General features: G+C 46.6%; 1 protein-coding gene across 4 annotated transcripts in view; it reads right to left on the reverse strand.

Annotated features, from left to right (window-relative positions):
- NOS1AP (nitric oxide synthase 1 adaptor protein) overlaps nucleotides 1-25,701 on the reverse strand; it is a 263,224-nt gene that overhangs the window by 218,511 nt on the left and 19,012 nt on the right. For 2 of the 4 annotated variants that reach the window (XM_059146119.1, XM_059146120.1), the window contains exon 2: nucleotides 19,611-19,703. The exons of the other annotated variants lie outside the window; for them this stretch is intronic. In XM_059146119.1, coding sequence (XP_059002102.1) covers nucleotides 19,611-19,703 — 93 coding nt within the window. The remainder of the gene's footprint in view (nucleotides 1-19,610; nucleotides 19,704-25,701) is intronic. 4 annotated transcript variants of the gene reach the window in all.

Genomic DNA, 25,701 nt, shown 5'->3' on the forward strand with positions numbered 1-25,701 from the left:
CCTGAAAACCCCAAGTATAGAATAAAGACAAGGTTATCGTTTCGTGGTAGGGCAAGATTTACTGAACAAATAGTGCTGGGACTCCTGAGTGCATGTAGAAAAACATAAAATCAGATCTGTACTTCATCTTGTATACTAGGACAGCAAATAAGAGATCTGAATTAAATTTTAATAAAATAAAAAACCATCCAAGCACTAAAAGAAAACATGGGTGAATTTCTTTACATCTACCAAAATGAGAAAAATCTTACTACGCTTCAAACTCCGGAAGCTTTACGAGATCAATTAAACTATAGGAAAGCATATAAACTACATGAAATCATTGCAGAAACAAAAAAATCTGTGTATTTTTGTGTATTATGTAGCTACAAGTGGCTTGTCCTTGTTCTTAGAACATTTATCTAAGTATTTAGTGAGAAAGTACATAATTTCTACAACTGACTTTCAAAAGGAACAGAATTGTGGATATAAGACGTAACAAATATGGCAGAATTATTCAAAACTGGGGAACCTAGGTAGAGAGTTTAGAGGTTCATTGTCCTGTTCTTTCAACCTACAGTAATGAATTCTATTTATCAAAATCCACATATAAGCGGACCCACACAGTTCAAATCTCTGTTGATCAAGGGTCAACTTCATATTATATATATTTACATTTGCAAGAGAAACTGAAAAGGTTATCCAAAACTAATAATGTTCACATAGAGGCTGAGGGAAGACCCAGGGTAGATGGTTGAGCATCTGAGAATATACCATGTGAATAGCTTTGAATTTGTAGTCCTAGGTTATTCAAAAACAATGTGAAAGTTTGAAACGAATACAGATAAACATAAGGAAAATCAGTATTTCAAAGGCCTTTAGAACACACAATTTCGGCAGTAAAAACTTGATGGAATATATTCTAAGGACAGAGAGAACTGCGATGAAATCTTATAAAATTTATTCAATATTGGCAGTGGCAATTTGGTATTTTGGGGGAAAGTATCCCATATATTGTAATATTCTATATATTGTAAAGCAAATAATATTGTTAGGAACTAAGATTTTTCAATAACAAAAACATACAGGTATAAAATTAAATAAGTTAAAAATTTGTACTGTTCTTTAAAATAGGAAATGGTAATATAAACTTTAAGAAATATAGGTTTCCTAATTCTAACAGTGAAAAGGCCTAGAAGCAAGCAAAGGGTACCCTCCTCCCCCACCCCCACCCCTGCCAACCAACACCTGAGCTGTAGTCTCTAAAATCCTTCTCTATGAAAACAGGTCTCCTGAGGGAGAGGCTGCTTCCAGGTCTGGGTTAGGAAATGTACAGATCAGCCTAGGAGATCTCAGTGTATCACAAAGCAGGGAGGCGATAACAACGAATGGGAAACTTTTTTTTTTTTAAGTGAGGGGTCATGTCAAAAGGACCAAGAGCCAACCTAAAGAGTCATCACTATCAAAACAGGAGACAACAGGAGCTTCGAATGAGTAAGAGCTGCAAAACTAATGAGACACGCTGAAGAGATCATTATCGATGTGTTCACGGGTCTCATGGAAGTCCAGGGGCGCCTGGGTGGCTCAGTCAGTTAAGCATCTGTCTTCAGCTCAGGTCATGATCCCAGGATTCTGGGATCAAGCCCTGCATCGGGGCTCCTTGCTCAGCAGGAAGTCTGCTTCTCCCTCTGCCTGCCATTCCCCCGTTTTGTGCCCGCTTTCTGGCACTCTCTCTCCCTCTCTTTCTGATAAATAAAATCTTAAAAAAAAAAAAAACTTTTTTTCCAGACTGTAGGACATTCTACCAAACAACTGAACCAGTTTCTTCAAAGGTTAAAGAAAGGAGGCAAGAAAGTCTACTCCAGAAAACAGCCCAGAGTCCTAACCACCCAGTGCAATGCGCGTAAGGTGTTTGGATCCTCACCCCAACAAAGGAAGCATGAAAAGACATCTGAAGACGACTGTGGCAATTTAAAGAACAAGGTACAAGGAATTTGTGGCTAATTTTTTAGGTACATAAGAGAAGTCCCCCTTTTTATGGAAATTCATAGTCTAGGACATAGTCTAGGACATAGGGGGAAACAGGATCTCATAACTTACCATAAAATACTTCAACAAAATAAGGGGAGCAAGTTACAGATAAAGCAAATGTGGTGAAATCTTAAAACAATTCAGTGAGTATTCAGAGGTTCATTGTATTATCTGCTCTTGTTTTGTAGATTTTATAATTTTTTCATAATAAAATTTCTTACAATAGACTTTCCAAAGACCTACCGCACACATAACACAATGGGACCTTGGATTCTGGAGAGCTCACTATTCTCCCCAAGAATTCAAGATTTATGAACAACCTCCATGCGATAAAGAATAGAACAGTTAATTCTCATTTCCTTATATGCCCAGCAGACAGATTATTATATGTTCTAGCATTAGGGTTTCTAAATACTGACAACTGAAAGCATGCTTTCTGGACATTTATTCCATCACCAGAAGACAATTCTAACAGATCACATGCCCTGCTTTACATCGTCTTCATTTTGCTAATTATTGTCCAAGGGAAAACCATCGGTGAATCGTTTTATAATATCCAATCAGACAAACATACTGTGAAATTGTTTTGCCAAGTGACCGTCATTTGTAATTATGGTAATCACCCTAATTAATCTGTTGATAGATTCCAGCTTTCAAATATGAGCTTATCTTAAAATAGAGGTTCACCTGCATTATAAAGTGTTTGTTTCAAATGGTCCTAACGGTTTAGAAAAGGGTTATTCCACTCTAACCGCAAACACTGAATTTTTATTCAATGTCTCCCACATGGGGACATGAATAATTGAATAATTATTCCACATCCCTAAACAGGAGAGGGTTCTACATCCCCAGAAGGTCCAGACAATGCTAGAAGACTCCTTAAGAATAAAAACTACTTTCCCTGTTACTCTTTTAAGTACTTTTTTTAAAGATTTTATTTATTTGACAGAGAGACAGAGACCACAAGCCAGGGAGGGGGCAGAGGAGAGGAAGCAGGCTCCCCACTGAGCATGGACTCCCCCCAATGTGGGGCTCAATCCCAAGACCCCAGGATCATGACCTAAGCAGAAGGCAGATACTTAACCACCTGAGCCACCCAGGCTGAGCCATCACTGTTATTTTCATTATTTATAGTAGATACACTTAAAATATGGCAGACATGGTGCTAAATGCATCATAACCTCCAGTTTACAGACGCACCCACCAGGACGCTCACCTTTCCCCCGAAGTCACAGCGCCCATAGAGGGCTAAGCCACGTCCTCAGCTGTGGTCCTCTGTCAAAGGGAGGAGGCGCACCTGTTAATACCAGCTGTGACATTTGGAGAGAGTCACTTGGTCTCAGTTTCCCCAGTGGCAATATGAGGAAGCTGGACTAGAGACTCCCGCAAACTCTGAACAGATCACTCTACCCCTTACAAATGCAATTTTTCAAATGAAAATACCCTGAAGTTCCAAGTCCTTCAGCAGAAAGACATCCCACTTGGAACTTGGCTCTCCAAGTCCTTCGGCTTAACTCCTAAGGAGGAGTTCTACCCTGGAGTTGCGGGTCAACAGGAAACCCGTGTCCAAGAGAGGAACACGGGGATCAGAGATCAGAGGCGCCAACACCACCCTTGCCAGAGCCCGGAGTCTCAGGGAGACGGCTGAGGAAGGCATCAGGCAGATGAGGGAACAAGAGCGCATGGGTTCTACGTGGGGAATGTGGAGAAGCACCTGTTAAAAAGGATGGGGCTTGGCTGCAGGGGGGGTGGGGGACAGAGCTGTGGGATCTGAAAGGATTGGTCCCTCATCTCCCACACCAGATCCCCCATTCTCTCCTTGTTTCCCCATTAACAAGCTTAATGGCCACACAAATGCCAATCATCTGAACAAACTGTCACTTGCATAACATATTCCCCAGTTGTGAGTCTTAAGCTGTCCTTCCACTCTTCACTATTAGGAAACTGGGCTGAAGAACTCGTGCACAAAATCCCTTCTATTTCTTTAGGCTAGATCCCCCAAAACAGGAGTTATATGGTGAAAAGTTTAGAAAAATGTTGAAGGATGTGTACACTTATGTACACATACATAAAATCAAATTGTATTCTTAAAAATTTATTTTAGGGGCGCCTGGGTGGCTCAGTGGGTTGAAGCCTCTGCCTTCGGCTCAGGTCATGATCCCAGGGTCCTGGGATCGAGCCCCACATCGGGCTCTCTGCTCAGCAGGGAGCCTGCTTCCTCCTCTCTCTCTGTCTGCCTCTCTGCCTATTTATTATCTCTATCTGTCAAATAAATAAATAAAATCTTTAAAAAAAAATTATTTTAGAGAGCAAGTGAGCACGCAGTGGGGAGGGGCAGGAGGAGAGGGAGAAACCCAAGCAGACTCCGCACAGAGCATGGAGCCCAACACGGGGCTCAATCTCAAGACCCAGAGATCGTGACCCAAGATCAAAACCGAGAGCCAGACGCTTAGGCGACTGCGTCACCCAGAAGCCGCAAAAATCAAACCGATTTCTTAAGGTTGTACTAATTTATGTCCCCACCAGCAGCAAGGGAGACATCCTATGATTCACAGACTCGGTTCACACTGGTCCCTCTGGCCATATGCTGGCTATTAGCATCCCCACTTCCTCCCCTCTGCCCTCCGTTTCTTGTCCAACAAGCCAAGGACCCTGGTGTGTTTCACTCTCCAAGTCTTCAGAGGACAACTCGAGGCAATTCCAAATGCCTCCAGAAATCCCTTCACCAACAGAAATACCTCCTCTACCCTCCCACACCTCACAGACGCAGAGATTCCTTAGCCCCGGCTGTTAAGTGTTCCAGAATCCACGAGAAAGCTCCCGCTGCAGAACGGGGTTTCATGTGATTCTGTGTGTGGAGGTGTACAGTTTATTTAATTTTCTTTCCAGTGCACTTAGCATACCGTGTTGTATTAGTTCCAGGCGCAACCTAGTGATTCAACGATGACACATCACTCCGGCTCATCCTAAGTGTCCCCTTCAGCCCCATCCCGTTTCACACAATTTTTCATTAAAAAAGTCACACACAAGTAGGCTCCTACTAATGCTGACTGAACCCTGTTCATGCCAGCAATTTTGTTTTCAAGATTTTATCTGAGAGAGAGAGAGAGAGCGCGCGCACACGTGCACAAAAGCAGACAAAGGGGCAGAGGCAGAAGGAAAAGCCGAGAGCCCGACGCAGGACTTGATCCCAGGACCCCAGGATTACGACCTAGCAGAAGATAGATGCTTCACCGACTGAGCTACCCAGGCGCCCTGATGCTGGCAATTTTTAAATAAAAAACAAACAGCAGCAATCCAAGTCCTTTGCTTTTTTTTTTTTTTTTTTTTTTTTTTTTTTTTTTTTTTTTTTGCCATTTGGTGTTTTGTTTTGGTTTTTGGCTTTTGTAGAATGTGGAGTAAACCGAGCAACGTCAGCTCTATGTAAACAGAAGCTGAAAGCAGGGACATCCCCAGTCAGTCCTTGGGGACATGCAGGCACATAGGCTCCCTGTCTGCACACTTAGGGCCACGGAGCAAATCCTTCCCTGTGAAGCAGACCATGGACTGCCTGTGTCAGGCATTGAATCCAGACCCCATTTCCAAACTCGAGGAGGGCAAAGACCTCTCTGGAATGTCTGGACAGACTTCCTCCAAACCTCTCCCTGCCTTCCCTCACAGGCTACGGACATAGATTCCACCCCCCCACCCTTCTTGGACTCCAAGCAGACCCTCTTCTGGTTATTAGGACAATGAAATGGTCCAGTTTCTAGATTGTTCCTAAGAAGGAGAACATGCTGTGAGGGTCTAGAAATCAGCATCCCAACTCCCCCAAAATGCAGAGGGTAACAGATTACCAGGCAGCTCGAAGTGATTGGTCCTATCCTCAACCAAGTGGCCCCTACGTTGAGGTCCTAGGAATGCCTGTGAATGTCTCACAAGCCCCAGGGGCCCTCTGAAATGGAATATTAGGGTTCCGTTTATGAGCAGTTTTCAGAGGAGAGAGACCAGAGCTTCTGTAAGATTTCCCCAGGGACCACAATTCCAAAGGACCGAGAAAGCATCCACCCAGAGCAGAGCTTGGACTCACGGCCAGGGAACACGCACTCGTCCACCACCTCGACCCCAACCTCATGCACAGCCCTGGACACACAGTGGGTGTTCAGTGCACTGGGAAGCAAGTTCAAAACCACCGGGGAGACATAAGGGTCTACAGATACTGAACATCCTGCAGGAAAAACAGGCCAAGAACGGTGTGCTTTTTGTGTTTTTTTTGTTTTGTTTTGTTTTTATTAAAGATTTTATTTATTTATTTGACAGAGAGAGTTCACAGTAGACAGAGAGGCAGGCAGAGAGAGAGAGAGGGAAACAGGCTCCCTGCTGAGCAGAGATCCCGATGCGGGACTCGATCCCAGGATCCTGAGATCATGACCTGAGCCGAAGGCAGTGGCTTAACCCACTGAGCCACCCAGGCGCCCTGCTTTTTGTTTTTTTAAATGAAGAGTCAACCGCAGTATCAGCAAGGCTGAGCCCTGCTAAGCAGCTGATATGGGTGAACTGCTTCCTTCTCTTTCCCTCTAGCTCCCCCAACACCTCTGGGAAGAAGGACCCTAGGACATACAGGCCCTGGAGGACAGAGGAAGGTTTGCAGACTCCTACGTGGTAAGAAAGTCGAGGCCGACAAAGGGTCCATGGACATGTCCGCCCTCGGATGGCTAGAACCCCTGATGGGTCCTGAAGGCTCCCAGGGGAGCAGTGAGAGCCCCTTCTGTGTCCACACGTACAAGCGCACATACCCATGTGACACAAAACACGTGCCAGGCCAGGCAGCTTCTTCTGCACAGAACCTTCCCGAGGGTAGGAGGGGTACAGGCCCAGCAACCGCTCCCAGAAGGCCCTCAGCACAAGGGAGAGCCTAATGGTCTCCCAGCAGCAGCCTGACAAAGTGCATTCAGGGAAGCAGCCTCTCCTCTCGCTCTGAGCACCAGCCCACTTGTTCATCTATGGGTTCCGCCACCGTCTCAAAGGCCCAGAGGAGGGAGGTCATAGGTGCCACCTGAGGGGCGGCTGAGGCCCCAAGGAGTCCAGGGCTCTGAGCTGCCAGGGCCCAGGACGTGGGCTTCCCCACACGCCCCTCCCTCCCTCCCTCCAAACAAGGACGGACAAGCACCAGGGCACGTGGGCTCATACCTCCCTGTCTACAGAAGGAAAAAGTCACGATGAAGGACCTGGCAAGAATTCAGCAGTTTCAACCAACCAACAAAACAGCTGCTAAGAAGTCGGCTCCCGCGGCACCTGGGTGGCTCAGTGGGTTAAGCCTCTGCCTTCAGCTCAGGTCATGATCTCAGGGTCCTGGGATCGAGTCCCACATTGGGCTCTCTGCTCCGCAGGGAGCCTGCTTCCTCCTCTCTCTCTCTGCCCACTTGTGATCTCTCTCTGTCAAATAAATAAAATCTTAAAAAAAAAAAAAAAAAAGAAGAAGAAGAAGAAGAAGAGGAAGTCGGCTCCCAAGAAGCAGAGCCAGGCTGAGACCCGTTTCAGCACAGCGAGGAAATGCACACGCACAGCCCATCGCTAGGGCCCGCCACTAATCTGATCGAGACAGGAGCGACGTGGGGAAGCCCCAGCCTCTGGAGGGACCGCCGCGCACACGGAACAAGATGTGTAAAATGAGCTCCCGTCCCCAGGAAACCGAAGCCAGCATTCTGTGATCAGATAACGCCCCAGACCTGGGTTAACACGGTCCACGGGGGCACTGTTAACTCCAGGCTCCCTCCCTCCCGGCACGGTGGCGTGTTCGGTCTACAAGAAGCTGCAGGAGAGCTCAAGGAACTTAGAAAATGAAACGGGATTAATTGTGATTCAGACACAGGCACCAAGACTGCCCCTTTGTTCCAAAGTGAAAGGCAGGCTTACCCCGCAAAGAAACCACAGGTCTACGTGGGAGCCTCAAAACACATGGCTGGTGGGGGGGGGGGGTGTCTTGGAGGAAACTGTACTTGTCACAGAGGATGCTGGCAGGAAGGGAAGGCGTGAGGGATTGAAGCTGTCCTCACCCCGCACGTGACAACTTCTGAGACACCCACCCGCCCCGGATCAGCTCCCCAGTCAACAAACCAGGATGCTAACGTGTTCAGTCACCAACTACGCCGGTCTCACCTCCAGGACACAAATCTTTCTGGAAGAAAGCCCCCCAGCTTCGACAGTCATCCCCAGCTAGAACGGATTTCAAGGTAACACACCAGGCAGCTATCCAACGCAGCCACCAGCCCACCCAACCACCTCCTAAGCCGTAGCCGGAGTAAGTACAGGACTCAGCAATGCCCAAGGGAGAAAGGTTTGCCCTCCTGGGGACAAGCGCACGCGAACAGGGATCTCACAGGTAGGGTTCGCTGTTCCTGCAAATCCACCAGGCAGCAGCCCGTTCTGGAAACACGGACAGAGGATGGAGTCATTTCCCACAAGGCATCAAGAATACTAGGGGAGCAGGACACTGCAGTCCTCGAAGAGTCACAACTAGAGGGAGATGGGGACACCATGGCCGGCACACAGAGGGGAGCCCTCCACCGGCCTCTGGAGACGGGGACAGTGGCTGTGTCTACAGCCACACCTGGAGGCCGGGGCTTGGTGTGAGGAAGGCTGCACCTAGGACTCGAAGGGGAACATTCCTGAAGCACAGGAGGAGTGTACATCCAGCAGCGGCAGCCTGAATGTCCTTTTGATAAAAACCAATTCTGGTTTCTGGATCCTCTCCGCTCCATGCAGCCTTCAGCTTTGTGCGTCTGACACCCAGACACCAGAGCGTGTGCTCGGGACTGACCTCCCCGGATGAGGTCACACCAACAGGCAATCTAGGGAGAAGCTGGTTTCTTAGCAGTCCCTGCTTCAGAGACTGACCTCACTCAGGATAAAACCTGAAAAACGGACCTTCTGGATGCTTTTCTCATTTCCCTCCTGAATCCACGGTTTCCTACAAGTTGCTCTGTCGGCCTCTGAACTGCCCTCAGTCTCTCTGCCTTGTCTTTCTCAAACTGCAGGTGACAGACAGGTCACCTTGGCAAAATGCAGGCTTATCTCAGCGGGTCTAGGACAGAGCCTGAGAGGCTGTATTTCTAACAAGATCTCCAGCGACTCAGATGCTGGCGCACAAGCCATACTCTGAGGAGCAAAGCTCCAGCCATCCCAAAGGATTTCTGGACAGTTCCCCGCCTTGGCCTCTTCCCCCCAAACCTGTAATGGTCCCAACAGGTGGTGGCCCAGGCTGCAAACACCCGCGATTCTTACCCAGGATGGAACGGGGGCTCTCCAAGGCACAGGGACTTCCCTAACGTCACACAACTCGGAAGTCATTATCTGAACTCAGGAAGGGACTGGATTTAGTCCCAGAATCCTCCTCTGTGTCCTCGTCATGCTTAGCACTATCTAAACTTAGCCTGTTTCACTGATAAGGCTCTGTTCCTCTCCTTTCCTCTGCCCACATCCCCAGCACCCAGGCCGTCTGTAAGGCTCCAAAGGAGCAAGGAACACACTTGTCTTGCTCCTGGCTAGATCTTTGGTATAAAGATAAACCCCGAGCTCATGGTGGGGGCAGGGGGGCACTTGAAAATATCTGTTGCATGAATTAAAGCAAACAAAACAAATGGCTTCTTCTTCCAGAAGGAGCTAGAACAAGGACCTTGACCATGCTGGGCCCTGGGGAGAAGTCATCAGCGTCAGTCATGGAGAAGCCTGGGAGGGCACTGCTGTGTGCATTCAAGACCAGAGACAGACAGACAGATGGAGGCAGCAGAAGCTAGCACCCCCTCCCCCCAGCAAGAACTTCCACCCTAGTCACAGGGAAAGGTCACAGATACATGAGACTTCAACATACTTCAGAAAAAGTACAAACACATACAATCAAGACCAGACAGAACGTTCTGGGTGGAGAGAGGTTCGGAGGAGACCCGTGGGGTTCACTTTAGACCTCCTCATTCAGGGGGGGCTTTGGGAGGCGAGCTTGGGTCAGCAAGGCAGAGGGTACACTCAATTTTCCAAATTAATTTTCAAACAGGATACTTTACCAAATGATGGATTTGGGGGGGGGGGGGTTGTTTTGTTTTTTTTAATGTCTTCTTGGCTCAGATGCTGTCCCCAGCCATCCTACCAAACACTAATCCGGGTGCTGCTGTGGGATACCTTGTCCGTGTGATTAAGGTCCATGATCCTCCTCAAGGACAGCAGGGGATTCTAGACCATCTGGAAGAGCTTGATTCAAGGGGTTGAAAGCCCTCAAGAACAGAGCAGAGGACTCCAGAAGACGAAATCCTGCCTGTGGACAGCAGCTTCCGTCTGTGCCCACGACTTCCAGCCTGGCGACCGGCCCGGAACATTTAGGGTTATTGGACGGTCCCCCCATCACCTGCGCCAGCGGCTTGAAGTACAGCTCCTTGCGCAGGTCTCTCTGACCAACCATCCCTGGGTCGACCCTGGCTGATATTCCTGCAAAGCCTAGTGATCTTGCCCCACAGGACAGCAACACAGCTTCTTCCAGCACTGGGGAGCTCATGACGGAAGGCACTATAGTCCTTTCCATTGAGTATTCATTTAAAGTGGCTCCATACCTGGCGCCTGGGAGGCTCAGTCAGTGAAGCATCTGCCTTCGGCTCAGGTCATGATCCCAGGGTCCTGAAATCGAGCCCTACATCGGGCTCCCTGCTCAGCAGGAAGCCTGCTTCTCCCTGTGCTCTGCCCCAGCTTGTGTTCTATCTCCCTCTTTCTCTCTCTCTCAAATAAATCTTTAAAAATAAAAAATAAAAAAATAAAGTGGCTCCGTGTTTGGCACATGCACTCAAATCACAGAGTAGGAAAGGAAACCATATTCCCCCCAGCACTTGCCATCTTCTCCCACCGCCTTATGGTTTTCCTGCATAAGTTCTAGGTTGTCAAACTGTCTACAAGGACATTACCTTCAGAATACTAAAAAAATATATTTTTAACTCCCACCTTGGAAGGACGTTCAAGAGCAAATTAGAGGCAGACGCTCTCCCAAGGCTGCCCTCTCTGGAGGAGAGGGATGGGCAGGAGAGAGGTGACACCCTCCTTGGTGGCTTGAGCGCCACACCGCGTTCCACCGTGGTGCTGACAGGCTGCCACTGGGGCACCCGACGCACTCTCATAGGCTTGATGTATAGACCTCCTACCAACTAAGTCACGCTTGGTCTGCCTCCGTCCTGCTGCGACCACTGTACTTACCATGGGAGCCAAGCTCCCCCACAACCTAGCCACTGCCAGCCTCCAGTCCCACCTGTCCCAGCGAGGCCACGGAGAGAAGAGGCAAGAGCTCACGCTCGCCGCATTTCCAGGCACCAGGAATGCTCACCTATGATCCTATCTCAATTTGCCTCTCTCGGTGACCCCTACCTACTCCCCTCCACCCTCTCCCCAAGACACCTGCCAAGCCGATAGCCCTCTTCGGAGATGCCCAGCCCAGCCCAGGAGTAGCACCAGCCCTGAAGCCAGATACCACGGAAGAGCCATGTAATCTGCAGAAGGCCTCTTCCTCTCTGACCTCGAGCATCTTTCCACCGCAGAGCACAGCGCAGCTGTTAGGAATGCGATAGGTAGTACCAGTGAAGATGAGCTCTTACATCCCGGACATGCTGACCGCGCTCACGTACTCGGCGATGGCACAGGCATGCCTACACTCGAGGGAGCTCTTGGGGCAAACACTTTAACCTAGTAGCAAAAACACAAGGAAAACACACACATCCTTTTTGCACAAATGCCAGCTTCCTCACACCCCTGACAAAACTGTCCAAGCAGCTCTTGGGTCCCAGGCTCTAAAATGTACACACACGGCAGACAGTCTTCGAGGGCAAGCCCTGGGAAGTCCATCAGCCCTGGAGAGTCCGAGGTTTTCCTGAGGGCGCGGAACACAGGCTAAGGACACTTCTGAATGATCCAAGAGCTGGGAGGGCCCTCTGGAGAGCCACGGGTCTGATCCTGTCAGCCTGGGTAGAGATCAAAGAACTAGGGTCCAAAGGTGTGACGAGAGGCGGCCCAGGCTGCGTAGACAAAACCCAGTGACAAAGAAACTGGAACCCAGAGCCGCCTCGAAAGCACCTGCGCCAGAGGCCGGGACACCTCAGCGCAAGAGGACAGCGTGAGCCTTCTGTTCCGAGGCTTCCGCTGGCTTCCGCAGATGCTGCCACGTCCCTCGGCTGACCATGCCAAGCGAAGATTTTCAAGTACAGTGAGTACAGAGAACACAACCAGCTCCCAGCCCATCGGCGACGCAGGCAGGCTGGTGACAAGGAGGCAGCTCGGAGAAGTGTGATTGCAGACAGATGGTGCCAGTGAGCTGGAAAATCGGGAACCGAATTAAGTAAGAAGCCACTAAGCTAAGAGAGATCCCAGAGTCAGTCAGGGAGCGTACGTGGGGCTGCAACGTGAACCTGGGCCTCGGGGTGAGGCAGACAGGAACAAAACTGCGGGTCCGGTAGCTCCCTCAGGTTGCTACTAACCAACATCACCAACGACTGCCAGCCTGGCAAGGAGGCCGTCTGGACCACGGGCTAGAAGGCCCACAGCGATGACCCACATCCAGTTCCTCCGCTGCCTCCAGCCACGCTCGAACCACCGTATCCATGCCTCACAAGGACCGCGGAGTCTCTCCCCAAAAGAGGGCACGTGTCAGCTTCCCAAGATGCCTCTTCTGTCTGGGGCCAGGAACGTCCTCCTTCTACGTGACAGACGCCTACCTCTCCTTCTATCCTCCAGCAGGAAAGCCTTCAACTGTGGCCACTTTGCTGGCAACCAAGTCACACTGTTGATGTCACTTCCTCCTGATGCCATTTAAGACCCTGGAATTCTCAGGGCACCTGGGTGGCTCCATGGGTTAAGCCTCTGCCTTCGGCTCGGGTCGTGATCTCAGGGTCCTGGGATGGAGCCCTGCATCAGGCTCTCTGCTCAGCGGGGAGCCTGCTTCCTCCTCCCTCTCTGCCTGCCTCTCTGCCTGCCTGTGATCTCTGTCTGTCAAATAAATAAATAAATAAATAAATAAATAACCTTTAAAAAAAAAAAAAAAAAAAGGCCCTGTAATTGTTTTAGGTCTCCACAACTTAGATCCAACCTACTGGTGTTGAGACTAGAGAGCCAAGAGTCTTGGAGAAACATGCCACTTGTCTAGAGTAGATTTGGTTTCTCAGAAACAGGACTGGTCACAGCTGAATGTGTTCTGCGCCACGGACAAAGGCAAGAGTCCTTGCTCCAGCCATGCCTGCCTGGATCCCCAGGGGCCTCAGACAGGGAAGGTAGGAAGTTCGCTGCAAATCTAGACCCACGACGATGAGCAATGACCACACGCAGCCCTCCCTATCCAATGGCTCCCGTTCTCTCCTGTACACTTTCTGTTTCCCAAACACCCCCAGCAAGCTCCCACTGCATGACTTTAAGCGATCACTTCCTCTTTTGTCTAACACATCAAGTCCTACCTGACCTCGGAGAAGCCCCCTGACCAGCCTAAAGCAGCACCCCAGTCATATGCGCGAGACATTCTGTGTCACACTGCCCAGTTTCATTTCCTTCAAACCACTCATCATCACCTAAAAATATCTTGCTTACTCTACTCTGTCTCACCCTGCAAGTCATCAGTTGTTTAAGGACAAGGGAGTGGGTCTGTCTTGTTCACGACTACATCCCCAGTGCCTGGAAAGTACCCGGCATGGAGTAGATGCTCAGTAATCTGTTAACTGAATGAATGAATGTCAGTGAATGGATTTCACGGTTAGAGCACAAGCCCTGTCATCAGACACCTGTGGGTTCAAATGCTGCCTCCACTCATTAGCATTGTGACCTTGAGAAACTAATCTTATCCAAGATCACACAGCTAATAAGGTTTCGATACATGTGTCACCAGGTTTGTAGAAGAATTAGGTGTTTTAAAATCTTAGGACTCCAGCTTCCAAGCATGCTTAACAAACATGAAGTCCTAAGTTGACATCAGTAGTGATCTTTCCTCATTTAATAAGGACGGTGATGGCAGCAGCCTGCACCATAACGACGACAGGCCACGGCAGCCAAAGAGACCATCCAATTTCTCGACTTCTGCTAAAGGACAGAGCAGTGTGACAAGGGGAGCCAGCATGGAGCTTGGAGTCAGGAGATCCCGACTTGACGAGCCATTCCATCACTGGTGACCGCAGGTGTGAAGAACAAACGAGATGGGAGATTTACATGAAACACTTTCTAAACTCTAAGGCACCATATTTACGAGTATTATCAATATTAAAAATGTTCTCAGGGGGCGCCTGGGTGGCTCAATGAGTTAAAGCCTCTGCCTTCGGCTCAGGTCATGATCCCAGGGTCCTGGGATCGAGCCCTGCATCGGGCTCTCTGCTTGGCAGGGAGGCCTGCTTCCCCTACCCTCTCTGCCTGCCTCTCTGCCTACTCGAGATCTCTGTCTGTCAAATAAATAAATAAAGTCTTTTTAAAAAAATGTTCTTGTCCCTGGTTTAATAGTCCTCAGACCCTGGAAGCAGTGCTCATTTCCTTGGGCATCTTGAAATTTATTTGGCTAGTGAATGCATACCCAGACAGGCACGGTGCTATATAATTTATTCAGGGCAAAAAAACTCTTGAAAGAGCATATTGCAGGCTCAAAGAAGAGTAGAGTCACCTCTCAGAACGTGGAGAAACAACAGGCAGAACTTAACTTCCCAAATAAGAGAAAGTGTTAAGTACAGGGTGGTGGAGGTCCAGAGACTGGGTGGGGTTCGAATCCCAGCTCTCCCACTAACTGTCCAAGTGACTTTGGCAGGTCACAGACCACCTCTAAGTGGCTGACTCTTCAAAAGCCCCGCAACACTTGAAGATCAAGAAACGGGCTCTTTTCCACCCACAGAGACTCTACAGTCTGCAGTTGGCTGGAGGTAGAGAGGAGAGAAGACAGAGCAAGACTACAAGAGAAATATCATCAACCCTAAGAAGCCGTCCTATGAATGGTCCTCCGGGGCGCAAACTTGGGGCAACCCCCTTCAGCAGTCATGAGCCTCAGGATCTGCATGAGCAACTAAATCACTGAACCAAAACTAGGACTAATTCCAGACCCCCAGCATGTGCTCTGTTTCCCGCCAGGACTATATCTCTGATGTATAAAGAGGATATGAAAATGAGGTTCATACAGAATTCTCATTTGACAAAACTTTTCAGAAATTCATCCGAGCCATACTTATGCTAAGAATTCCACTTTCGTTTAAGGCTTTACCACCAAAAACCTGAAACACACACAAAAGTAGAGCGTGAGTACCAATGAATGAACTCTCGTGAACTCGTCATCAATTTCAGGAACCCCCAACTTGCAGCCACTCTGGTCTCATCCACACTCACTCACTTCCTCATCAGCCCTTCATTTTAAACCGAATCCCAGCCGACCTCTTATTTCAAAAGAAAATGACCTAGTATGCATTTTTTAAAGAACCTTTCTTGGGGCACTTGGGTGGCTCAGTCAGTTAAGTGACTGTCTTCGGCTCAGTGTTCTGGGGTTGAGCCCCACATCGAGCTCCTTGCTCAGTAGGGAATCTGCTTCTCCCTCTCCCTCTGTGTGCTCATGCTTTCTCTCAAATAAATAAATCTTTTAAAAATAAAGTAAAACCTTAAAAAATAAAGGGCCTTTTTAAAAACATATATATTTTATTTATTTATTTGACAGAGAGAGAGAGACACAGCAAGAGAGGGAACATGGACAGGGGGAGCGGAAGAGGGAGAGGCAGGCTTCCCACGGAGCAGGGAGCCTGATGTGGGGCTCAATCGTAGGACGCCAGGATCGTGACCTGAGCTGAAGGCAGAAGGTTAACGACTGTGCCACACAGGTGCCCCAGGACCTTTCTTTAAACATATCTGAAAAGAAAAACACACTTGCAACACCATTATCTCACCCAACATTACAACTTCTTTCAAATAGCTAATGGTTCTAAATTTTTTAAACTGTTTTAATTCAGGTACAAATAAGTCCAAACACCTGAATGGGTTAATGGGTCTATTCTAAGCTACAGGTTTACCTGCCATCTTTTCTTTATAAATTATTGGTCATTTTTTAAAAACTTGGGTTACTTTCCTATGGTGCTCAACAGTGTGGATTTCACGGATGGCATCCCGTCCAGGGATGATTCCTCTGCCCCGTAGACAGCATTTCAAAACATCTGTTAAATCTAGAGGCTTCATCAGATTAGGGTTCATTTTTTTGGCAAGGCCACATCAGGAGGCATATCCTGTCTGCTCGTGTCCCCTTTCATGTTGTCCAACACTGCTGGTCATGACCTAAATCCAGGATTTTAGCAAGTATTTAAAACGATACGATTTTATCATCCCCTCTTCATCTCTTAGCTGTACTTCTACACAGAGACGGTTCCTTTTCCCTACACCAGTTCCTTGGTCATCCTAAAGTACCCTTCATAAACGTTTCTTTTCTTCACCAGTTTTCAAAATAATGAGTTAACTTCAAAGCATCCTACAAAAGTGATGGCTTAGGGCACCTGGGTGGCTCAGTGCATTAAGGCCTCTACATTCGGCTCGGGTCACGGTCCCAGAGTCCTGGGATCCAGCCCCAGCATCAGGCTCTTTGCTCAGCAGGGGGGCCTGCTTCCCTTCCTCTCTCTCTGCCTGCCTCTCTGCCTGCTTGTGATCTCTGTCTGTCAAATAAATTTAAAAAAAAATTTTTTTTTTAAAGTGATGACTTCTCTTCAGTAGCATTATAAACTCAGGTATTTAATCCTGAGTCATCTGTTTCTATCTACTCCAGTATGATCTTTAATGATGCTCAGAATGTCACCTCGTTTGCCCGTGGGAGCCTCTTGAGGTTGGTTCCTGGGTCCTTTTACAAGACCCTGGAGGGGCGCCTGGGTGGCTCAGTGGGTTGAGCCTCTGCCTTCGACTCAGGTCTGATCTCGGGGTCCTGGGATGGAGCCCCGCATCAGGCTCTCTGCTCGGCAGGGAGGCTGCTTCTCCCTCCCCGCTCTGCCTGCCTCTCTGCCTCCTTGTGATCTGTCAAAAAAATAAATAAAATCTTAAAAAAAAAAAAGGACCCTGAAAGTTCATTCATAACTTCCCTGCTATCTGATGGAATGAGGTGCTCCAGGCACATCCTGGGGATCTCCTGCCCCAGATCTGAAAGCAGACTTTTCTCCAAAAAGCTCGGATTCCTTTTAGTGGGAAATGATATTTAGTAATCATGATCTGGACACCAAGAATATTCACTGTCATTGTTTATTGGCCTTGCCAGTAGAAAAAGCTAGAACATATTTTTTTAATAACAAAATGCTTCACGAGTTCATACTGCACATCCAATTCAAATTCAGGTCAGCGGGGATTTGCTCTAACCTCGTTCTCATGCTTGCGTTTCCTTCCTACCAAAATAATCAGTCATTCACTCTATCCCACAACAAATATAAAGGATCTCAGAAGACCCATGCCAACACTGCCATCACCAGTGATGTTAAAATCAGTCTAGAATGTTTTCTACACTTCTGGTATCTTTATGGTGTATGCCACTAAGAATGTACAATCACATCACTGTGGTTCATAGCCAGTTGGCAGAGTTGCTCGGTTTCTCTCTGTGGGTCATGCCAACCAGCTCAACTTCACTTGGTTTGGGATTGCTTACTTTTTTTAAACATTATGTTAAAAAATTCACATGACTCGAGGTCCAAACTAACAAAACAAGGAATCTTCAAAGAAGATAAAGTTTTGGGGCACCTGGGTGGCTAGTGGGTTAAGCCTCTACCTTTGGCTCAGGAAATGTTCTCAAGGTCCTGGGATTTAGTCCCGCATCAGCTCTCTGCTCAGCGGGGAGCCTGCTTCCTCCTCTCTCTCTCTCTGCTTGCCTCTCTGCCTACTTGTGAGCTGTCAAATAAATAAATAAATAAAATCTTAAAAAAAAAAAAAAAAAAGAAGATAAAGTTTTATTCCTTTTCCCTCCAGGTTATTTCTTCTCTTCTCCTAGGGATTACTTTAATTACCATTTAATTTTGGTGTTCTGTTTTTTGGGGGTTTTTTTGCTTTAAGATTTCTAAGTAATCTCTAAACCCAACGTGGGGCTTGAACTCACAACGCTGAGATCAAGAGTCATATGCTCTACCAGCTGAAGCAGCCAGCACCCCACCATTTTTCTTAATGCAAATACATATTCTCTCTTTTCTTAGATAAACAGAATCTTGCCCTTTTGCTTAATATATCCGAGAGATTACTGCATTACAGACACACCCTCCCCTCCCCTCCCCTCCTCAGACACCGCAGTCTGCCTCCCAGGAAGAACATGTGGGTCATGTTTAGCCATTTGTTAGTACAAACAGTGCTTCATCAGCACAATGCATACTTTCAAAAAATATTTCTGTCAGGGGGCGCCTGGGTGGCTCAGTCGGTTAAGCAACTGACTCTTGATTTCAGCTTGGATCATAGTCTCAGGGTCATGAGATGGAGCCCCATGTCAGGCTCCAACCTTAGCAGGGAGTCTGCCTGGAGATTCTTTCTTTCTGCACACTGCTCCCAGCTCACCTACACATGCACTCACTCTCTAAGATTAACCAAAAAAAAAAAAAAAAAAAAAAAAAAAAATCAGTAAACCTGAAATAGAAGCCTAGAGTTAGGATTCCTAGATCAAAGAGGATATGCATATTTAACTGTACTAGTTAACTGCTCAGTCCCCTACAAAGACAGGTAGGACACCGCTCCACGTTCCCCCCAGCAAGTGGAAAAGTATGTATTCAGGTCCCCAGCAGGTTGTCAACAGAGTAGGTGATCAAACTTTTGTAGTTTTACCAATATTTTCAGTGAGAAATGAGATCCTGGTGTAATCTTGATTACTTTCATGAATCAAGTTGAGCATAACTTCATATAATTATGAGCCATCTGAAATAACGATTCTTCATATTTCTGATAAGAAGTTCAAAAGTCTGTCATTGACCAGCTGAAGAACAGAGAGACCTCTGCCATGGGGAAGATGAGGACCATGTAAGAAGGCCTACTTGTGAAAAGAGCCACAGCCTACAAGCCAAGAATACCAGCTCCCAGTCAGAAAAGTTTTTAAAAAGATACCTGTTATTGTAACAACCAAAACCATAAGGCAGTACAAATCAATCTGATGAAAGGTGGAGAAGAAATTATAAAATTTTATTAAAAGACACTCATGAAGATCTAAATAGATATGCCATATTCATGAACTGGAAGACTGACAATCATAAGGATGTCAGCTACCACCAAAATCATTCTAGAAGTTCAATTTAATTCTGATTAAAATAAGGATGTGTATATCAGTTTCCCCTGTACTGATTGGTTTTAAGTAAGCTCTACACCCAAAGCAGGGCTTGAACTCACAACCCTGAGATCAAGAGTCACACGCTCTACCAAATGAGCCAGCCAGGCACTCCTGTCTTGTCATTTTGGCTTGAGATTTTTGAAGAACTCATTAAACTAATTCTAAGATTTTTAGGAAAGAGCAAAGTCCCACAAATCATGAAGACCATAAGGTTGGGAATCCTCCTACTGAATGAGAAGACTTATAATGAAGCAATAATAATTAAAATAGAGGTTCTAAAGGAATGACAGACAAAGAGACCGAGAGAACAGAGCAGTAAAGCCTTGAAACAAACCTCCACATCTTGCAGACACTTGATATAGGACAGCAGTGACGCAGCGAAAGGAGTGAAGAGACAGGCTAAGATGGTGCCAGGACAACTGGTTATCTACATAGAAGAAAAAATAAAATTAGACTCCTATTTCTAGCCATGCATAAAAATAAATTCCAGAGCTAAATGGGAAAGGCAAATCTTATAAAACCCAAGATATAGAATAGCACCATTAGGATCTCAGAGTACGGAGAAGTTCTTAAAAGGCAATGTAAGCATAAATGAAAAGATCAGTGCATTTTATATTAAAATCTGGATCTTTTATACCACAAAAGATAGGACAATGACAGTGAAGAGACAAGCCAGAGTGGAGGAAGACCGCAGTAATGCACATAACAAAGCTCAGGTTTCAGATAAGTCTTTGACAAGTCAACGAGGCAAACACTAAAGACTCCATTGAAAAATAAACAAGAGAGAGGAACAAACGATTCACACAAGAAAGAAAAAAATGGCAAAACAGGAAGAACCGATGCTCACTAGTAATGAGGGAAATGTAAATTCTGATACTTCACATTCAGTGTAGCCAAAAAAGAAAAGAAAGCTAAGAAAGCCAAGTGTGAGCATGAGTGTGAAGCAAAGCAACAAGTACACACTGCTTGTCAGTTTACCTCCCTCCAGTGATCTTACAATATTTAATAAAGCAGTTAACTGTGTGATCTTGGATAAATCACTAAATGGAGCCAAGCCTGAGCTTCAACCTGTAGAGTCAAAAGAAAGGCAGAGACGGCCTGAAGATGTCCAAGAATCCGCCACATGTCCATAGCCACCTCTGGCCAGGTTGTGAACAGGCCCAGGACATGCCTGCAGTCTCAAACCAGACGCTTGGTGGATATTTATTAAACCATCCATCAACAAGACTGTGTTTATGGTTAGCCTTAAGCATGATTAGGGACTGGTTCTCTAACTCTGTTTTATGGGTTTTGTGGGCTCCACAGTAAAAATAAATCAAGCAGGGCTTGACCAAATCCAATCCAGCGCACACTGCCAACATTTAAATGAGACCTAAAGTCTACAAAGCAAGCAGAGACCACCCACCACCCCCCCAACCCAGCCACTGTCCCAGTGGGAGATTAGTGCTAATGGAATCACGTGCATGGGGAAGAAGGATCAAGGGAACCAACCCATGATTGTGATGCCATCAGGGCTACCCCATCAGAGAGCTAAGTCCACTTTCAGGGTGAGGCAAGAGTATGCTAAGGTCTTCTCCTACCCCGAGGGGTAACAGTCAGCCCCGTCCCACCCACCGGCCGAGAGCTGAGCTACATACTCTGCCGAGAGCACAAGTCCCTCTTCTGATACATACATGGACATAACAAACTTTGAGGAAGGCTGTAGACCAACATGTTACACATACTGAATTCTCAGCTACAGAAGAACTAGAATGCCAAAAGGAACTTAAGAGTCCATCTTCCCCAGGGTGCCAGGTGGCTCAGCAGATTAAGTACCTAACTCTTGATTTCAGCTCAGGTCGTGATCTCAGGAGTCATGGGATCAAGTCTCACATCAGGCTCCACGCTCAGTGGGGAGCCTGCCTCAGAGTCTCTCTCCCTCGCCCTCTGCCTCTCCCCTGGGCATGCTCTCTCATACTTGGCTCTTTAAAATAATAACAAAAAAATAACAAAAAAATTTTTATGTTATTGCCCTAAGACCTACCACTGTACCTGGCTTGCCATAGAACTCAAGAAGTACTTGCCCACTGCAATAACAAAATTATCTTCCATGATCCTCTAGTCTAAGCACATTCCCACTTGTTCTCTTGCTGGGGGGGCTGGGGGCGGGGGAACATTTTTCCAGAACCAGCTTGGAGAGACAGCATGCAATATGGCAGGGGCTCTGGAGTCCCAGTCCTGCTGGAAACAGCCTTTCACCAGCCAAGGGATGAAGGACACTTGGAGGCTAAGACCTAATTTTCCTACCTGTAGGTAGAAATAACGGTCTCAGAGGACCTGCATATCAAACACAGTAATTCAAGTGTCTGAGAAACTGCAGGAGCAAGCTGACTACGTGAGGAAGGAGGCAGAAAAGCAGGTTCACTTAGAGGGCCCAGTCTGCGGAGTGTGCGACTCTTGATCTTGGGGTTGTAGGTTTGAACCCTGCCCTGGGTGTAGAGATTACTTAAAAATAAAATCTTTTCAGGGGCATCTGGGTGGCTCAGTGGGTTAAAGCCTCTGCCTTTGGCTCAGGTCATGATCCCAGGGTCCTGGGATTGAGCCCCGCATCGGGCTCTCTGCTCAACAGGGAACCTGCTTCCTCCTCTCTCTCTGCCTGCCTCTCTGCCTACTTGTGCTCTGTCTGTCAAACAAATAAATAAATGAATTTTTAAAAAAATTAATAAAATCTTTCCAAAAAAACCAAGGAAAAAGCAGTTGCCAAGCACCTGCCTCGTCAAGGAGCCATGTCTCTCTGATGGCAAAACACTTTTGCTGTGGTTTTATCTACTGTCACTGTCACAGGAAGGTGGTGGTGAGAGCCTGCGCCTGGGAGTATAGAAGGGGATTAGTATTCAAATCCTCTCAACCATTTCATCCAGGAAGGCGTGCCACCCTGCACCTCCTGAGGATCTGGGAATTATTAATGCTCAATAATGCATGGAATTCGAGTAATCTTTTTCACATACTACTTTCATTTTTCCAGGTTCACTCAATGCATGTAATGCATATGGAACCCAAACTGGGTACACAAATATGAATTACTGCCTCCGTGGCCAGGGAAGCAAGACGACTGTTAAGGAGAAGAATACGAGAAGATGAATAAATGGCAATCCACTAAATCATCAGTTGTAAACAATTGTGCAATGGATAGCACAGGACTCTCAGAGAAACACTTCCTTTTCTTGGAAATGTCAACAAACACGAGATTTATCACTGCTGGAGTGAAAAGTTCAGTGGGACGAGGTCGGGCCTTCAGGTTCTGCTCTTGATCCTGCCATGGGAGAGCAGAGACACCGTGGATGAAATCCTCTGTTCCACTCCCCAATTATCCCACACAAACCCCCAATTATGTGTGCCTCTATTTTAAGAAAACCCACTAACTGAAACACTGAATTTCTTAAAACAAGAGAGTGAATACCCTTCAATTTACTCTACAAAAGCCCTCTTCAACTTGACAATAGTCTGTTTACCCTTTACACAGCAGGGAGCCGGGGGTCAGGGGAGACCTGGATATGGCACACAGGAGCCCCAGATGGCGGCAGAGCCAACCCTACCCTTCCTTGGATCAACAGCCTGGACCTTGTCCCTTTCATCTCTTTGTACTCCAGGCCCCCCCACCTGTAAGAGACCAGAGTTGAACTCTCACAGCTGAAATCTCAGCGGATCCCCGAGGCCCCCTCCAACTCCAAGAGTCTGATTCTGTTGGACTCTTCCCATTCCTTCTGCAGACCATCCCCCTTTCCCAATGAAGTCACATCCCAATTACCTAATGTCCACATACTGGTTGACAGATCAATTAGAGCAAACAGCCAGAATGCAGCCAGACGGCACGTGGTGCTCCCCGTGTTCCCGGCTGTGCAGTGCCCGCTCTCGGGGGTGTGGGAGGAAGGAGCTGGTGTTCTTTCTTCCCTTAACTGCTCATCAATATGTTGCTCAAGTGCAACCACACGTAAGCAGAATTTATTCACTCCATGTCTTATGTTCTCAAATATTTACACCTTTTGCTGATTCATGGGGAGGAAAACAACTTTTAAACTCTCAGTCAGCAGTTTTCCCAATCATAGGGGAAATAAAAAGATGGAACGCCAATTCTGGGAAAATGGCAGCAATGAAACCGTATAATCATTGGGCCCTCAGCAATCCTTAAAAACAGGGCAACTAAGTAACAAAATTAAAAACTTATGGACAACATAAAAAAAAAAAAAAAGTGGTGACAAGGTAGCCCCATAATCCCCAAAATACATGTGGATGGGTACAAATCAGCAGCCAGCATAGTATTGGTGTCTGTGTGGGAAAAAACAAAGGGAAGCAATGGGCCCGTGAGGATGGAGAGAAGAGAACCCCAAAAGGGCCAACAGGTACTCACTGAAGACCACAATAGGAAAAGTGGAGAACCACATTTGTTGTGCAGGGCCCACAACGAGATCCAAAGGGTGAGGGCAGCTCCAGCCTCCATGAACTCTCAACGGACTTACCAGGACAGGATCCCACAGAGAGGAGAAACCACCCACAGCAGAATCAAAATTGGGTGGGGCAGCCAACACGGACAAAGGAAAGAAAAGCTTCCAAAAAAGTGGGAGCGGGAAGCAGAACCATGTTATCCTAATCTAACTGAAAACAGAAGAACTATGGAGTCAAAAATCCTCCTGAACCTCACATCCTTTTAAAAATTCAGGAAAGCAAGTTCACATAAAAATTAAAGAAAATATCAGGGTCAACTCCATAGGCAGCTCTAGAAGAAAAAGAATAAGGACCAAACAAAATAGCTCTGGAGATGTGGAACAATGAAAACATGCCAGAGAGACATTCGAAAAATGTTAAAATGTAACATCGTTTCAAAATGAGCTAAAATTATTTTAAAAAGTAAATTATGCAAGACATGAAAACATAAGTTAGAATTATGAAAATTCAGAAGTAACTAAATTCAAGAATCAGAAATTTTAAAAATAATCATTTTAGAAACAAAAACTAAACTATAAGGAAGAAAAAAATAGACCTAACAAAACTCCTGAAAAGTCAGGAATGTGTTCAGATGAAAAATATACATCGAAGGGACTTGAACATGACAAATAGTGAAGATGGACAAAGAAGAACCAACATAGGGTTAAGAGGGGTCCTTGCAAACAAAATCAAAGCAGGGAAATAGAACTCTAAGAACAGTAACTCAAACTACCCCCCATATATATGTATTGAAAACCTCACAGAGAACATATTATGTACCTGAGAACACAGACTCAGAATAAAGACACACTCTAAGAAAACTGTAAGGCATAACTAGACCTAGAAATACTGTTCCATGAGTCCTTCTTCAGGATCCCAGAGAATGAACTTCGAATAATTAAAATGACAAGACACAAGGATAGAAGTATTTGAAGTATATAGTCATTAAGGAATAAGGCTAAGTGGGCATTGAAAGGGAGCGATTACAATGTGTAAAGGCCATGTGACTGTATCAGTCCCCTACAGCTGCTGTGACAAATTATCACACATTTGGTGACTTGGGATAACAGCAGCTTATTCTGTTACAGTTCTGGAGGCCAGGAGTCCAAAATCTTTTTCCCTGACCAAAATCATGGTGTTGGCAGGCTACCCTCTCTCCAAGGAGTTTAGGGGATAGTCCGTTCCTTTCTCATCCAGCTTCTGGTGGCCACATCACCCCATTTCTGCCTCCAAGATCACTCGGTTCTTTTCCTTTTCTGGAAGTGATTGGGTTTTGCCCCCTCCTTATAAGGGCATGTATGGTGGCTTTTAGAACCCACCTGGATCATCTCCCTTCTCAAGATCCTTCATCACAAATGCAGTCTTTGCCATATAAAGTAACAAGTGCAGGTACTAGAGATCAGGACATGGACACCATAAGGGGCCGTATGTTACTCAGAGTACTGCAAGGAGCTAGGACAGCCATTCTTTTGAATGGCAGAGTATAGGGGTGGCCTGGCAAACAAGGCTTTTGAATGTGTTCAGCATTATAATTGATGCCAGTGTTAGTATCTACTATTCGGAGACAGCAGCCTGGGTATTATGGGATAGACCAAAAGAGTAATTACAGGATATTGAATTCTATCATTCCCTATGCACTTGAAAACTAGAATTCAGCGTGATAGCACAGATGAAATAGAGGTTAAGAAGAAACCTCATAGTCTAGGGCACCTGGGTGGGGGAACTCAGTTGGTTAAATACCTGATTCTCCATTTTAGCTCAGGTCATCATCTCAGGGTTCTAGGATTGAGCCCCAGGTCGAGCTCCACATAGAGTCTGCTCATCTCTCTCCCTCTGCTGCTCCTCACCCTGCTCACACATTCTCACTCTCAAATAAAATATTTTTAAAAAATTAAAAGAAAAAAAAAGAAACCTCAGTCTTGAGTTGTAGTTGAGTTGGAAATAGGACTATGAACTCATAAGTA

The sequence above is a fragment of the Mustela lutreola genome, chromosome 14 (genome assembly GCF_030435805.1).
Source record: "Mustela lutreola isolate mMusLut2 chromosome 14, mMusLut2.pri, whole genome shotgun sequence".
NCBI lineage: Eukaryota > Metazoa > Chordata > Mammalia > Carnivora > Mustelidae > Mustela > Mustela lutreola.